The sequence below is a fragment of the Taudactylus pleione genome, unplaced genomic scaffold (assembly GCF_031769625.1).
Source record: "Taudactylus pleione unplaced genomic scaffold, aTauple2 ptg001352l, whole genome shotgun sequence".
NCBI lineage: Eukaryota > Metazoa > Chordata > Amphibia > Anura > Myobatrachidae > Taudactylus > Taudactylus pleione.
The window spans coordinates 1,235,106-1,253,652 of NW_028285752.1; the positions used below are offsets into that span (position 1 = coordinate 1,235,106).

General features: G+C 47.8%; 1 protein-coding gene across 1 annotated transcript in view; it reads right to left on the reverse strand.

Moving 5' to 3' along the window:
• Positions 1–14,571, reverse strand: part of LOC148443017 (usherin-like) — a gene marked incomplete at its 5' end in the record, with an annotated part of 186,711 nt that extends 172,140 nt beyond the window's left edge. Inside the window, 2 exons of the mRNA XM_088463390.1 lie at positions 12,712–12,910; positions 14,420–14,571. Of these exons, the coding sequence (XP_088319516.1) occupies positions 12,712–12,910; positions 14,420–14,571 (351 nt within the window). The remainder of the gene's footprint in view (positions 1–12,711; positions 12,911–14,419) is intronic.
• Between the last annotated feature and the right edge of the window lie 3,976 nt (positions 14,572–18,547).

Genomic DNA, 18,547 nt, shown 5'->3' on the forward strand with positions numbered 1-18,547 from the left:
TAGTGTATTGTTGGTCATAATTCCAGCATATACAGGACCAGTGATCACAGTAACACATTATATGTGTCATACATAGTGTATTGTGTGTCATAATTCCGGCATATACAGGACCAGTGATCACAGTAACCATTATATGTGTCATACATAGTGTATTGTGTGTCATAATCCCAGCATATACAGGACCAGTGATCACAGTAACCCATTAGATGCAGCAGTAGGACCATCCTGCCTGAGCTGAGTGTGAGTATTGGAGCAAGTTTGGGAGCCTGGAGAAGCAGAAGAATTTAGCACTGCTCTGGGCATATATGTACATATTGGTCTCATTATGCACTGGATAGTGTATTATTTTACGGTATTAATAATTAACCATATGGTCTATAGCAGTGCAACCCTAACAGTGCAAGTTTTCCAGATCTCCTAGTTGGCGCACAAGTGTATTTATTAATGGCTGACACATGTCAAAAGATTCACATCTGGTGCTAATTATTTCATTTGTCGTGCTGAGAAGAACATGTAGGAGTACAATTATATTATATTATTATCTCTATTGTAGTTATGGTGTGGGCTGGGGAGGAGGGGTGGTTTCCTGGCAACCGGAACCCCCCCCCCGTGTTTGCCTATGACTATTGGACTGTTATTGGCATGTATCAGCATACATACAGTATATAGTTAGTTCTTATTGGATCTCTTGTCTCAGTATGTGTACTTTAATATATTTGGCCGTTATAGAAAGTATTATTGATTGATAATGATTGGGTCTAAATCCAATATTAACTATGCCCCAAATTAAATTTTTATTTTTCAGCCACCTATTGGAAGTGTAACCATGATATAAAGACAAAGTAACAAATCTAAGATCCACATATTACTATTTACATTGAAGTTACAGCACACAGAGAAAGCTACATATTAGTATATTTATATAAACACTATTCACAGATAAAACTTACCAGCTGCAGAGCTTCTAAAATTGCCTTGCACCCCGACCTGTCTCCCTCTCATTTGTAAGGTAACAGCGGAGACGCAAGGTGAAATAAATGGCTGTGTACAGGGTGCTGGAGGTAGTCAGTAATAAGTGATATAATAGGCCACGTATAGACAAGCTGCCATGTGCTGTTTGCATTAGACAATGAGGGAAGATGATAGTCTCAGCCAGAGAGCAGAGAGGGCCTCAGTTTACTTAAAGCATTGATAACACCTCTAAATAATTAACGCAGGACTTCCGTCTTCAATTACTTAATGCTTTTTTTAACATCTTTAGGAGGATGACAAGCAACTTATGGATTTCACATGACAAGCACATTTACCGCAATTCCCACAAAGCATTTATATGACAATATATCCATCGCTCTCATGTCATCACAATGTGCTGCAAAGTACAAACATTAGGGCCACTCTCAGCGCTCTCCCCTCGCTGTGTGGACAGGCAGCGCTGCACGGCACAGGTATCAGTACAGAGCAGTGAGGACAGGCAGCGCTGCACGGCACAGGTATCAGTACAGAGCAGTGAGGACAGGCAGCGCTGCACAGCACAGGCATCAGTACAGAGCAGGGAGGACAGGCAGCGCTGCACAGCACAGGTATCAGTACAGAGCAGTGAGGACAGGCAGCACAGCACAGCACAGGTATCAGTACAGAGCAGGGAGGACAGGCAGCGCTGCACAGCACAGGTATCAGTACAGAGCAGTGAGGACAGGCAGCACAGCACAGCACAGCACAGGTATCAGTACAGAGCAGGGAGGACAGGCAGCGCAGCACGGCACAGGTATCAGTACAGAGCAGGGAGGACAGGCAGCGCAGCACAGCACAGGTATCAGTACAGAGCAGAGAGGACAGGCAGCGCTGCACAGCACAGGTATCAGTACAGAGCAGTGAGGACAGGCAGCGCTGCACAGCACAGGTATCAGTACAGAGCAGGGAGGACAGACAGCACCTCACAGCACAGGTATCAGCACAGAGCAGTGAGGACAGGCAGTGCTGCACAACACAGGTATCAGTACAGAGCAGTGAGGACAGGCAGCGCTGCACAGCACAGGTATCAGTACAGAGCAGTGAGGACAGGCAGCGCTGCACAGCACAGGTATCAGTACAGAGCAGGGAGGACAGACAGCACCTCACAGCACAGGTATCAGCACAGAGCAGTGAGGACAGGCAGCGCTGCACAGCACAGGTATCAGTACAGAGCAGTGAGGACAGGCAGCGCAGCACAGCACAGGTATCAGTACAGAGCAGGGAGGACAGACAGCACCTCACAGCACAGGTATCAGCACAGAGCAGTGAGGACAGGCAGCGCTGCATGGCACAGGTATCAGCACAGAGCAGGGAGGACAGGCAGCGCTGCATGGCACAGGTATCAGTACATAGCAGGGAGGACAGGCAGCGCTGCATGGCACAGGTATCAGTACATAGCAGTGAGGACAGGCAGCGCTGCACGGCACAGGTATCAGTACAGAGCAGGGAGGACAGGCAGCGCTGCACGGCACAGGTATCAGTACAGAGCAAGGAGGACAGGCAGCGCTGCACGGCACAGGTATCAGTACAGAGCAGTGAGGACAGGCAGCACTGCACGGCACAGGTATCAGTACAGAGCAGGGAGGACAGGCAGCGCTGCATGGCACAGGAATCAGCACAGAGCAGGGAGGACAGGCAGCGCTGCATGGCACAGGTATCAGTACATAGCAGGGAGGACAGGCAGCGCTGCATGGCACAGGTATCAGTACAGAGCAGGGAGGACAGGCAGCGCTGCACGGCACAGGTATCAGTACAGAGCAGGGAGGACAGGCAGCGCTGCACAGCACAGGTATCAGTACAGAGCAGTGAGGACAGGCAGCGCTGCACAGCACAGGTATCAGTACAGTGCAGTGAGGACAGGCGGCGCTGCACGGCACAGGTATCAGTAAAGAGCAGGGAGGACAGGCGGCGCTGCACGGCACAGGTATCAGTACAGAGCAGGGAGGACAGGCAGCGCTGCACAGCACAGGTATCAGTACAGAGCAGTGAGGACAGGCAGCGCTGCACAGCACAGGTATCAGTACAGAGCAGGGAGGACAGACAGCACCTCACAGCACAGGTATCAGCACAGAGCAGTGAGGACAGGCAGCGCTGCACAGCACAGGTATCAGTACAGAGCAGTGAGGACAGGCAGCGCAGCACAGCACAGGTATCAGTACAGAGCAGGGAGGACAGACAGCACCTCACAGCACAGGTATCAGCACAGAGCAGTGAGGACAGGCAGCGCTGCATGGCACAGGAATCAGCACAGAGCAGGGAGGACAGGCAGCGCTGCATGGCACAGGTATCAGTACATAGCAGGGAGGACAGGCAGCGCTGCATGGCACAGGTATCAGTACAGAGCAGGGAGGACAGGCAGCGCTGCACGGCACAGGTATCAGTACAGAGCAGGGAGGACAGGCAGCGCTGCACAGCAGAGGTATCAGTACAGAGCAGTGAGGACAGGCAGCGCTGCACAGCACAGGTATCAGTACAGTGCAGTGAGGACAGGCGGCGCTGCACGGCACAGGTATCAGTAAAGAGCAGGGAGGACAGGCGGCGCTGCACGGCACAGGTATCAGTACAGAGCAGGGAGGACAGGCAGCGCTGCACGGCACAGGTATCAGCACAGAGCAGTGAGGACAGGCAGCGCTGCACACCAAGGTATCAGTACAGAGTAGGGAGGACAGGCAGCGCTGCACGGCACAGGTATCAGTACAGAGCAGGGAGGACAGGCAGCACCTCACAGCACAGGTATCAGTACAGAGCAGTGAGGACAGGCAGCGCTGCACAGCACAAGTATCAGTACAGAGCAGTGAGGACAGACAGCGCTGCACACCAAGGTATCAGTACAGAGTAGGGAGGACAGGCAGCGCTGCACGGCACAGGTATCAGTACAGAGCAGGGAGGACAGGCAGCACCTCACAGCACAGGTATCAGTACAGAGCAGTGAGGACAGGCAGCGCTGCACAGCACAAGTATCAGTACAGAGCAGTGAGGACAGACAGCGCTGCACGGCACTGGTATCAGCACAGAGCAGCGAGGACAGGGAGCGCTGCACAGCACAGGTATCAGTACAGAGGAGTGAGGACAGGCAGCGCTGCACAGCACAAGTATCAGTACAGAGCAGTGAGGACAGGCGGCGCTGCACGGCACAGGTATCAGTACAGAGCAGTGAGGACAGGCGGCGCTGCACGGCACAGGTATCAGTACAGAGCAGTGAGGACAGGCAGCGCTGCACAGCACAGGCATCAGTACAGAGCAGGGAGGACAGGCAGCGCTGCACAGCACAGGTATCAGTACAGAGCAGTGAGGACAGGCAGCACAGCACAGCACAGGTATCAGTACAGAGCAGGGAGGACAGGCAGCGCAGCACAGCACAGGTATCAGTACAGAGCAGGGAGGACAGGCAGCGCTGCACAGCACAGGTATCAGTACAGAGCAGTGAGGACAGGCAGCGCTGCACAGCACAGGTATCAGTACAGAGCAGGGAGGACAGACAGCACCTCACAGCACAGGTATCAGCACAGAGCAGTGAGGACAGGCAGCGCTGCACAGCACAGGTATCAGTACAGAGCAGTGAGGACAGGCAGCGCAGCACAGCACAGGTATCAGTACAGAGCAGGGAGGACAGACAGCACCTCACAGCACAGGTATCAGCACAGAGCAGTGAGGACAGGCAGCACTGCATGGCACAGGTATCAGCACAGAGCAGGGAGGACAGGCAGCGCTGCATGGCACAGGTATCAGTACATAGCAGGGAGGACAGGCAGCGCTGCATGGCACAGGTATCAGTACATAGCAGTGAGGACAGGCAGCGCTGCACGGCACAGGTATCAGTACAGAGCAGGGAGGACAGGCAGCGCTGCACGGCACAGGTATCAGTACAGAGCAGGGAGGACAGGCAGCGCTGCACGGCACAGGTATCAGTACAGAGCAGGGAGGACAGGCAGCGCTGCACGGCACAGGTATCAGTACAGAGCAGTGAGGACAGGCAGCACTGCACAGCACAGGTATCAGTACAGAGCAGCGAGGACAGGCGGCGCTGCACGTCACAGGTATCACTACAGAGCAGGGAGGACAGGCAGCGCTGCACGGCACAGGTATCAGTACAGAGCAGGGAGGACAGGCAGCGCTGCACGGCACAGGTATCAGCACAGAGCAGTGAGGACAGGCAGCGCTGCACACCAAGGTATCAGTACAGAGTAGGGAGGACAGGCAGCGCTGCACGGCACAGGTATCAGTACAGAGCAGGGAGGACAGGCAGCACCTCACAGCACAGGTATCAGTACAGAGCAGTGAGGACAGGCAGCGCTGCACAGCACAAGTATCAGTACAGAGCAGTGAGGACAGACAGCGCTGCACGGCACAGGTATCAGCACAGAGCAGCGAGGACAGGGAGCGCTGCACGGCACAGGTATCAGTACAGAGGAGTGAAGACAGGCAGCGCTGCACAGCACAAGTATCAGTACAGAGCAGTGAGGACAGACAGCGCTGCACGGCACAGTTATCAGTACAGAGCAAGGAGGACAGGCAGCGCTGCACAGCACAGGTATCAGTACAGAGCAGTGAGGACAGGCAGCGCTGCACAGCACAAGTATCAGTACAGAGCAGTGAGGACAGACAGCGCTGCACGGCACAGGTATCAGTACATAGCAGGGAGGACAGGCAGCGCTGCACGGCACAGGTATCAGTACAGAGCAGGGAGGACAGGCAGCACTGCACGGCACAGGTATCAGTACAGAGCAAGGAGGACAGGCAGCGCTACACGGCACAGGTATCAGTACAGAGCAGTGAGGACAGGCAGGACTGCACAGCACAGGTATCAGTACAGAGCAGTGAGGACAGGCGGCGCTGCACGGCACAGGTATCAGTACAGAGCAGGGAGGACAGGCAGCGCTGCACGGCACAGGTATCAGTACAGAGCAGGGAGGACAGGCAGCGCTGCACAGCACAGGTATCAGCACAGAGCAGGGAGGACAGGCAGCGCTGCACGGCACAGGTATCAGTACAGAGCTGAGAGGACAGGCAGCGCTGCACAGCACAGGTATCAGTACAGAGCAGTGAGGACAGGCAGCGCTGCACGGCACAGGTATCAGCACAGAGCAGTGAGGACAGGCAGCGCTGCATGGCACAGGTATCAGTACAGAGCAGTGAGGACAGGCAGCGCTGCATGGCACAGGTATCAGTACAGAGCAGTGAGGACAGGCAGAGCTGCATGGCACAGGCATCAGTACAGAGCAGTGAGGACAGGCAGCGCTGCACGGCACAGGTATCAGTACAGAGCAGGGAGGACAGGCAGCACCTCACAGCACAGGTATCAGCACAGAGCAGTGAGGACAGGCAGCGCTGCATGGCACAGGTATCAGCACAGAGCAGGGAGGACAGGCAGCGCTGCATGGCACAGGTATCAGTACAGAGCAGGGAGGACAGGCAGCGCTGCACGGCACAGGTATCAGTACAGAGCAGGGAGGACAGGCAGCGCTGCACGGCACAGGTATCAGTACAGAGAAGTGAGGACAGGCAGCGCTGCAGTGCGCCATACATTATATCAGCAGTATAGCACTTTATATGCCAGCAGCGCCCCATACATTATATCAGCAGTATAACACTTTATATACCAGCAGTGCCCCATACATTATATCAGCAGTATAGCACTTTCTATGCCAGCAGTGCCCCATACATTATATCAGCAGTATAACACTTTATATGCCAGCAGTGCCCCATATATTATATCAGCAGTATAGCACTTTATATAGCAGCAGCGCCCAATACATTATATCAGCAGTATAGCACTTTATAAACCAGCAGCACCCCATATATTATATCAGCAGTATAACACTTTATATACCAGCAGCCCCATATATTATATCAGCAGTATAACACTTTATATGCCAGCAGCACCCCATATATTATATCAGCAGTATAACACTTTATATACCAGCAGCGCCCCATATATTATATCAGCAGTATAGCACTTTATATGCCAGCAGCCCCATATATTATATCAGCAGTATAGCACTTTATATACCAGCAGCCCCATACATTATATCAGCAGTATAACACTTTATATACCAGCAGCGCCCCATACATTATATCAGCAGTATAGCACTTTATATACCAGCAGCACCCCATACATTATATCAGCAGTATAGCACTTTTATACCAGCAGCGCCCCATATATTATATCAGCAGTATAGCACTTTATATACCAGCAGCGCCCCATATATTATATCAGCAGTATAGCACTTTATATAGCAGCAGTGCCCCATACATTATATCAGCAGTATAGCACTTTATATACCAGCAGCGCCCCATACATTATATCAGCAATATAGCACTTTATATACCAGCAGCACCCCATACATTATATCAGCAGTATAGCACTTTATATACCAGCAGCGCCCCATATATTATATCAGCAGTATAGCACTTTATATACCAGCAGCGCCCCATATATTATATCAGCAGTATAGCACTTTATATACCAGCAGCGCCCCATATATTATATCAGCAGTATAGCACTTTATATACCAGCAGCGCCCCATATATTATATCAGCAGTATAGCACTTTATATACCAGCAGCCCCATATATTATATCAGCAGTATATCACTTTATATGCCAGCAGCACCCCATATATTATATCAGCAGTATAACACTTTATATGCCAGCAGCCCCATATATTGTATCAGCAGAATAACACTTTATATACCAGCACCCCATACATTATATCAGCAGTATAGCACTTTATATACCAGCATCCCATACATTATGTCAGCAGTATAACACTTTATATGCCAGCAGTGCCCCATACATTATATCAGCAGTAAAGCACTTTATATACCAGCAGCACCCCATATATTATATCAGCAGTATAACACTTTATATACCAGCAGCCCCATATATTATATCAGCAGTATAACACTTTATATACCAGCAGCGCCCCATATATTATATCAGCAGTATAACACTTTATATGCCAGCAGCGCCCCATATATTATATCAGCAGTATAGCACTTTATATAGCAGCAGTGCCCCATACATTATATCAGCAGTATAGCACTTTATATACTAGCAGCACCCCATATATTATATCAGCAGTATAACACTTTATATACCAGCAGCCCCATATATTATATCAGCAGTATATCACTTTATATGCCAGCAGCACCCCATATATTATATCAGCAGTATAACACTTTATATGCCAGCAGCCCCATATATTGTATCAGCAGAATAACACTTTATATACCAGCACCCCATACATTATATCAGCAGTATAGCACTTTATATACCAGCATCCCATACATTATGTCAGCAGTATAACACTTTATATGCCAGCAGTGCCCCATACATTATATCAGCAGTAAAGCACTTTATATACCAGCAGCACCCCATATATTATATCAGCAGTATAACACTTTATATACCAGCAGCCCCATATATTATATCAGCAGTATAACACTTTATATACCAGCAGCGCCCCATATATTATATCAGCAGTATAGCACTTTATATGCCAGCAGCCCCATATATTATATCAGAAGTATAGCACTTTATATTAGGGATGTGCGCCGGACCATTTTTGCCGGATTTGGATTTGGATTTGGTTCTAATTCGTCGTCCGGCTTTGGATTTGGATTTGGATTTGCCAAACTGCGGTGACTGGCTTTGGATTTGGATTTGGATTTGGATTTTTTTACAAAAATTGACAAAAAAAGCTAAAATCACATAAATTGGTCTTTTTTTTCTTCCTAGAGTATTATTAACCTCAATAACATTAATTTCCAGTCAATTTAGACCATATCACAGCTTATAATATTGTTTTCAACATTATTGGCCAAAGGTTGCAGTGAGCTGACTGGTTACTAAGCGACAAAGCAGCGGCACAACGACACAGACACCACAGTATAAAGCACATCTATGACACATTGCCACACAGCAGTGGCAGAAATGAAAAGTAGTGCACCCACCCAGTGGGGTACGGCCAGCAGAGTCACAGTACTTGTTTACAAAGTGGGCTACGGCCCAAGGAGTCACAGTGCACAATCTTATTCACATTACACCGCACGTAGGGCCTGATTCACATTACACCATAAAGTAGTGTCTCTTATTTATGTTACGACACACAGTAGTGCCCCTTTTGCACAATGCCCACAGTAGTGACCCTTTTACACAATGCCCACAGTAGTGCCCCTTTTACACAATGCCCACAGTAGCGGTGTTCTTTACACAATGCCCCCAGCAGTGGTGCCCCCTATGCAGTCCCCTTAGTAGTAGGGTCCCCTATGCAGTGCCCCCAGTAGAATGCCCCCCAGTAGAATGCCCCCCATTAGCAGGCCCCCCCCAGTAGTATGCCCCCCATTAGCATGCCACCCAGTAGTATGCCCCCCTTTAGCAGGCCCCCCCAGTAGTATGCCCCCCATTAGCAGCCCCCCAGTAGTATGGCCCCCCAGTAGTATGGCCCCCCCCCAGTAGTATGCCCCCCCCAGTAGTAGGCTGCCCCCAGTAGCAGGCCCCCCTCAGTAGTAGGCTGCCCCAGTAGTAGCCCCCCCTGTAGTATGCCCCCCCTGTAGTATGGCCCCCCCAGTAGTATCCCCCCCAGTAGTAGTAAGCCCCCCCCCAGTAGTATGGCCCCCCCAGTAGCAGGCCCCTCAGTAGTATGGCCCCCCCAGTAGCAGACCCCCCCAGTAGCAAACCCCCCCCAGTAGTATAGCCCCCCCCAGTAGCAGGCCCCTCAGTAGTATGGACGCCCAGCGCCCAGTAGCAGACCCCCCCAGTAGCAGACCCCCCCCAATAGTATAGCCCCCCCACAGTAGCAGGCCCCTCAATAGTATGGACCCCCAGTAGCAGACCCCCCCAGTAGTATAGCCCCCCCAGTAGCAGACCCCCCCAGTAGTATAGCCCCCCCCAGTAGCGCCCCCGGATCTTTGACAAGTAAAAAAAATAAAATAATAAAACTTACCTGATTCCTCGCTCCCGCGCCGTCCGCTCTGCTGTCACACGCTGCGGAGGGTGCCGGAAGACGGAGCACATGTGTGAGCTCCAGCCGGCTCCCTCCGTACAGCAGCCAATGAGAGTCTGTGTGACTCTCATTGGCTGCTGTGACAAACACACAGCTGCCGCTGGCGGCTGTGTGTCTGTGTCTGTGTAGGGCAGAGCGCACTGCGCTCTGCCCTACACGCGAGGAGACCTGATGTCGGATTCTCTAGAGAAAATCCGACATCAGGAGGCCGCCGTTCGGCCCCGAACGGGGATCCGAGTCAGGCGGTGAACACCCGAACAGGGTTCGGGTGGACTCGGATCCCCAATGTTCGGAGCGGTTCGGATAGCACTTTATATGCCAGCATCGCCCCATACATTATATCAGCAGTATAACACTTTATATACCAGCAGCTCCCCATACCTTATATCAGAAGTATAGCACTTTATATACCAGCAGCACCCCATATATTATATCAGCAGTATAGCACTTTATATACCAGCAGCGCCCCATACATTATATCAGCAGTATAGCACTTTATATACCAGCAGCGCCCCATATATTATATCAGCAGTATAACACTTTATATACCAGCAGCGCCCCATATATTATATCAGCAGTATAACACTTTATATACCAGCAGCACCCCATACATTATATCAAGTATAACTTTATATAACAGCAACGCCCCATACATACTGCCCCAGCCTCCTGTGTATTGTGTAAGACAGAGGCTCATACTGCCCCAGCCTCCTGTCTATTGTGTAAGACAGAGGCTCATACTGCCCCAGCCTCCTGTGTATTGTGTAAGACAGAGGCTCATACTGCCCCAGCCTCCTGTGTATTGTGTAAGACAGAGGCTCATACTGCCCCAGCCTCCTGTGTATTGTGTAAGACAGAGGCTCATCCTGCCCCAGCCTCCTGTGTATTCTGTAAGACAGAGGCTCATCCTGCCCCAGCTTCCTGTGTATTGTGTAAGACAGAGGCTCATCCTGCCCCAGCCTCCTGTGTATTGTGTAAGACAGAGGCTCATACTGCCCCAGTCTCCTGTGTATTGTGTAAGACAGGCTCATCCTGCCCCAGCCTCCTGTGTATTGTGTAAGACGGAGGCTCATACTGTCCCAGCCTCCTGTGTATTGTGTAAGACAGAGGCTCATACTGTCCCAGCCTCCTGTGTATTGTGTAAGACAGAGGCTCATACTTCCCCAGCCTCCTGTGTATTATGTAAGACAGAGGCTCATACTTCCCCAGCCTCCTGTGTATTGTGTAAGACAGAGGCTCATACTGTCCCAACCTCCTGTGTATTGTGTAAGACAGAGGCTCATACTGCCCTAGCCTCCTGTGTATTGTGTAAGACAGAGGCTCATACTTCCCCAGCCTCCTGTGTATTGTGTAAGACAGAGGCTCATACTTCCCCAGCCTCCTGTTTATTGTGTAAGACAGAGGCTCATACTGCCCCAGCCTCCTGTGTATTGTGTAAGACAGAGGCTCATTCTGCCCCAGCCTCCTGTGTATTGTGTAAGACAGAGGCTCATACTGCCCCAGCCTCCTGTGTATTGTGTAAGACAGAGGCTCATCCTGCCCCAGCCTCCTGTGTATTGTGTAAGACAGAGGCTTATACTGCCCCAGCCTCCTGTGTATTGTGTAAGACAGAGGCTCATTCTGCCTCAGCCTCCTGTGTATTGTGTAAGACAGAGGCTCATACTGCCCCAGCCCCTGTGTATTGTGTAAGACAGAGGCTCATCCTGCCCCAGTCTCCTGTGTATTGTGTAAGACAGAGGATCATACTGCCCCAGCCTCCTGTGTATTGTGTAAGTCAGAGGCTCATCCTGCCCCAGCCTCCTGTGTATTGTGTAAGACAGAGGCTCATACTGCCCCAGCCTCCTGTGTATTGTGTAAGACAGAGGCTCATACTGCACCAGCCTCCTGTGTATTGTGTAAGACAGAGGCTCATACTGCCCCAGCCTCCTGTGTATTGTGTAAGTCAGAGGCTCATCCTGCCCCAGCCTCCTGTGTATTGTGTAAGACAGAGGCTCATACTGCCCCTGGAAATATATGATGCTGAAATCTGCCCTGTGCATTTTGCTGCAGTCCTGCCCCTAGTCCCAGGCCTGCGTTATGATGGATGAGGAGCGCTCTGCGCTATATACCAGTGGTCTCTAGGACCTGCCGCAGCTGTGCCAGGAGGTCTGACCTCTGCATGCACAGCTTCCCTGCAAGTCTTTCTCCTCAGCGTCCATGTCAAGAGGACGATCGCTGAGACTCTCCCCAGGGTTTCTGTCATACAAGACTACACAGGTGCCCCAGACACCCTCTGCCACCACCAGTTGTCTAATGGAGCACAGCGCCAGGCTCCAGGCTGCATCTAATACCCAGTAATACTGTACCTGCTTAATCCCTGTATCTAAAGCCACCAGTATTTCTGCCTGGTTAATAAACCTAATAAGTGGTTAAACTGTTTCATGTGTGGAATAACCGCCACCAGCACATTTCCTACTCACTTCACCCATCCAGCACGCACCATAAGTACTCCCAGGGCTCAGAGTACTGTAAAGAGCCCCAACTCTACTAATACTCTGCTTATAAGTTACAGATCCAGTGTCCTAACCCTGGTGACTTTGCCGATAGTTCTCCCCTTTTACATTTGTGTGTGCGAGCAGCGCGAGAAGGCGCTGTGTGGGATAGATGTGTACCTGTCTGCCGTACATGTGAAGTGTTGATGCATTTGGTACATACCTGACACAGTATGCTGCCTCGCTCCCATCGTGCTGACATAGACGAGTCCTTCATCCACCTGGCGAATCTGATATTCCCTGATGTTGCCATTTGTTCTTTTAGGAGCCGTCCAGCTGAGATGGAGAGCGCTGGAGTTCACAGTCGTGATAACGGGAGGAGAGACGTGTTCGGGAATTCCTTGTTCAATGGCTGCAGTCACCTGTTTTATGAACACATTATTGTACTATAAAATATACTGCATTTTTTATTACTTATTCTCTCTCGATATACAGTACAGTATATATATTGTGACAAAAACAATTAAAAAGTTTATTAAGGGGAGATATATGTGCCCTAGGTGTCTGAAAGACACCTAGGTCACATATATCTTGATTGTCAGACCACCTGTGAGAGGCTGATAAAGAGTGTGTCTGTCTCTGTAGTCAGCCTCTCACTGCCTGGGGAACAGATCAGAAGACCGTTGAGAGACACTGTGATTACTGAATGTAAGTGCTGTGCTAAAGACTTCTGTTTTGTGAGAGGGACGTTAGGTCCCTCTATTCTGAGAGGGAATCATTTTGTACAGTTCGAGCCCGACCAGAGCAGGATATACTTTTACATTTTGTTTATTTTGCGCTGACAATAAAACTAGCTGCGGTTACTTGTACTAAGACCCTGGACTGGTGTGCTACTATCTGACTACTTCATGACGAGTGCGACCTTTTACCTCAGGTGACGGCACCCTAACCCTGGTCTAGACACACACACACACAGAGCAAAGCGTCCTATTGCAGGCCTATTGCAATAGGATCCCCTGTTGTATCTTGTGATTGGTTTAGTCGGAAACTAAGTAAGTTATATTTATATATTTTTTTAATATCAACTTCATACCTTTCAAAAGTCCTGTTTTCCGCTGTACAGTCTTTATATTGTTTTGGGAGAAAGTTGGTTGGGCCGTGTTATTTGGGGTGCGATCTAAGTAATTATGGAAAAGTTTCTATTCTGATATGATCTGGGTTTGGCTGGAGGCTAAAATATACTGTCCTGAAAGTCAGGAAATTTGGGAGGGGTTTGTACAACACTATGGGGCAGTAAGAGACGCCATCTCTGCACATACAATGCGCCAAATACATAATATGAGTTAGAAAGAATAGATTTGAAGCATCTGTAATCTTAGGCCAAGTATTACTGTGACTGCTAGTGCTACAATGTATACTCATTACAGATAATGGCCCAGATTCAGGGTTAGGAGCAAACAAGGAGAGATTTGCTCCAGGAACAAACCATCTACAGCATTTAGGGAAAATCCCGGCTACTTTTGCACTTAGCAAACTAATACCGTACAGCTTTGTCTTTATACTGAAATGTAGAATGCAAGCTAGGAGACCCCCCCTCCTAATGCCATCGCCACCTGCCGTGCAACATGGTTTTACCAATATGCAATTCGCTCCTTTTTTGCTCTTTTTTATTTATTTGCTCCCAACTCTAAATCAGGTCCAAATGAGTTTAACGGCTCAGAATTGTGCAGGTACAGTATGTTGGAAAATTCACTAGTTTACATAAATGGCTTAAAATGTCCAGTAATGACAGTAAATTAGTTAATTTGCAAAAATCAATATAAAAAAAAAATTAAAAAATCAATTTTAATTATTAAAGAAAGAAACCATGATTCAGAATATCTACAGGGCATCAATGAGACGTATTTCAGAACAAATGACAGGAAACGTACCTGTGCGCTGTCTATACACCCAGATACGGTGCACGCTCTCAGCTGATAGATATACTCTTTGTATGGCTGGATCCTGCCCTGGTCTAGAAAACTTTGCTCTGACCCATTAAATCGCTCAACTCCATCACGTAGAAGCACAAAATAGACATTACCTGCAATAAGATCACATCAATGCGAACGTCATATAGATACAGTATACAGTACATATATCCCTACATAGGGAGCGCTGCTGATATACAGTATACAGTACATATATCCCTACATAGGGAGCGCTGCTGATATACAGTATACAGTACATATATCCCTACATAGGGAGCGCTGCTGATATACAGTATACAGTACATATATCCCTACATAGGGAGCGCTGCTGATATACAGTATACAGTACATATATCCCTACATAGGGAGCGCTGCTGATATACAGTATACAGTACATATATCCCTACATAGGGAGCGCTGCTGATATACAGTATACAGTACATATATCCCTACATAGGGAGCGCTGCTGATATACAGTATACAGTACATATATCCCTACATAGGGAGCGCTGCTGATATACATTATACAGTACATATATCCCTACATAGGGAGCGCTGCTGATATACAGTATACAGTACATATATCCCTACATAGGGAGCGCTGCTGATATACAGTATACAGTACATATATCCCTACATAGGGAGCGCTGCTGATATACAGTATACAGTACATATATCCCTACATAGGGAGCGCTGCTGATATACAGTATACAGTACATATATCCCTACATAGGGAGCGCTGCTGATATACAGTATACAGTACATATATCCCTACATAGGGAGCGCTGCTGATATACAGTATACAGTACATATATCCCTACATAGGGAGCGCTGCTGATATACAGTATACAGTACATATATCCCTACATAGGGAGCGCTGCTGATATACAGTATACAGTACATATATCCCTACATAGGGAGCGCTGCTGATATACATTATACAGTACATATATCCCTACATAGGGAGCGCTGCTGATATACATTATACAGTACATATATCCCTACATAGGGAGCGCTGCTGATATACATTATACAGTACATATATCCCTACATAGGGAGCGCTGCTGATATACATTATACAGTACATATATCCCTACATAGGGAGCGCTGCTGATATACAGTATACAGTACATATATCCCTACATAGGGAGCGCTGCTGATATACAGTATACAGTACATATATCCCTACATAGGGAGCGCTGCTGATATACAGTATACAGTACATATATCCCTACATAGGGAGCGCTGCTGATATACAGTATACAGTACATATATCCCTACATAGGGAGCGCTGCTGATATACAGTATACAGTACATATATCCCTACATAGGGAGCGCTGCTGATATACAGTATACAGTACATATATCCCTACATAGGGAGCGCTGCTGATATACAGTATACAGTACATATATCCCTACATAGGGAGCGCTGCTGATATACAGTATACAGTACATATATCCCTACATAGGGAGCGCTGCTGATATACAGTATACAGTACATATATCCCTACATAGGGAGCGCTGCTGATATACAGTATACAGTACATATATCCCTACATAGGGAGCGCTGCTGATATACAGTATACAGTACATATATCCCTACATAGGGAGCGCTGCTGATATACAGTATACAGTACATATATCCCTACATAGGGAGCGCTGCTGATATACAGTATACAGTACATATATCCCTACATAGGGAGCGCTGCTGATATACAGTATACAGTACATATATCCCTACATAGGGAGCGCTGCTGATATACAGTATACAGTACATATATCCCTACATAGGGAGCGCTGCTGATATACAGTATACAGTACATATATCCCTACATAGGGAGCGCTGCTGATATACAGTATACAGTACATATATCCCTACATAGGGAGCGCTGCTGATATACAGTATACAGTACATATATCCCTACATAGGGAGCGCTGCTGATATACAGTATACAGTACATATATCCCTACATAGGGAGCGCTGCTGATATACAGTATACAGTACATATATCCCTACATAGGGAGCGCTGCTGATATACAGTATACAGTACATATATCCCTACATAGGGAGCGCTGCTGATATACAGTATACAGTACATATATCCCTACATAGGGAGCGCTGCTGATATACAGTATACAGTACATATATCCCTACATAGGGAGCGCTGCTGATATACAGTATACAGTACATATATCCCTACATAGGGAGCGCTGCTGATATACAGTATACAGTACATATATCCCTACATAGGGAGCGCTGCTGATATACAGTATACAGTACATATATCCCTACATAGGGAGCGCTGCTGATATACAGTATACAGTACATATATCCCTACATAGGGAGCGCTGCTGATATACAGTATACAGTACATATATCCCTACATAGGGAGCGCTGCTGATATACAGTATACAGTACATATATCCCTACATAGGGAGCGCTGCTGATATACAGTATACAGTACATATATCCCTACATAGGGAGCGCTGCTGATATACAGTATACAGTACATATATCCCTACATAGGGAGCGCTGCTGATATACAGTATACAGTACATATATCCCTACATAGGGAGCGCTGCTGATATACAGTATACAGTACATATATCCCTACATAGGGAGCGCTGCTGATATACAGTATACAGTACATATATCCCTACATAGGGAGCGCTGCTGATATACAGTATACAGTACATATATCCCTACATAGGGAGCGCTGCTGATATACAGTATACAGTACATATATCCCTACATAGGGAGCGCTGCTGATATACAGTATACAGTACATATATCCCTACATAGGGAGCGCTGCTGATATACAGTATACAGTACATATATCCCTACATAGGGAGCGCTGCTGATATACAGTATACAGTACATATATCCCTACATAGGGAGCGCTGCTGATATACAGTATACAGTACATATATCCCTACATAGGGAGCGCTGCTGATATACAGTATACAGTACATATATCCCTACATAGGGAGCGCTGCTGATATACAGTATACAGTACATATATCCCTACATAGGGAGCGCTGCTGATATACAGTATACAGTACATATATCCCTACATAGGGAGCGCTGCTGATATACAGTATACAGTACATATATCCCTACATAGGGAGCGCTGCTGATATACAGTATACAGTACATATATCCCTACATAGGGAGCGCTGCTGATATACAGTATACAGTACATATATCCCTACATAGGGAGCGCTGCTGATATACAGTATACAGTACATATATCCCTACATAGGGAGCGCTGCTGATATACAGTATACAGTACATATATCCCTACATAGGGAGCGCTGCTGATATACAGTATACAGTACATATATCCCTACATAGGGAGCGCTGCTGATATACAGTATACAGTACATATATCCCTACATAGGGAGCGCTGCTGATATACAGTATACAGTACATATATCCCTACATAGGGAGCGCTGCTGATATACAGTATACAGTACATATATCCCTACATAGGGAGCGCTGCTGATATACAGTATACAGTACATATATCCCTACATAGGGAGCGCTGCTGATATACAGTATACAGTACATATATCCCTACATAGGGAGCGCTGCTGATATACAGTATACAGTACATATATCCCTACATAGGGAGCGCTGCTGATATACAGTATACAGTACATATATCCCTACATAGGGAGCGCTGCTGATATACAGTATACAGTACATATATCCCTACATAGGGAGCGCTGCTGATATACAGTATACAGTACATATATCCCTACATAGGGAGCGCTGCTGATATACAGTATACAGTACATATATCCCTACATAGGGAGCGCTGCTGATATACAGTATACAGTACATATATCCCTACATAGGGAGCGCTGCTGATATACAGTATACAGTACATATATCCCTACATAGGGAGCGCTGCTGATATACAGTATACAGTACATATATCCCTACATAGGGAGCGCTGCTGATATACAGTATACAGTACATATATCCCTACATAGGGAGCGCTGCTGATATACAGTATACAGTACATATATCCCTACATAGGGAGCGCTGCTGATATACAGTATACAGTACATATATCCCTACAT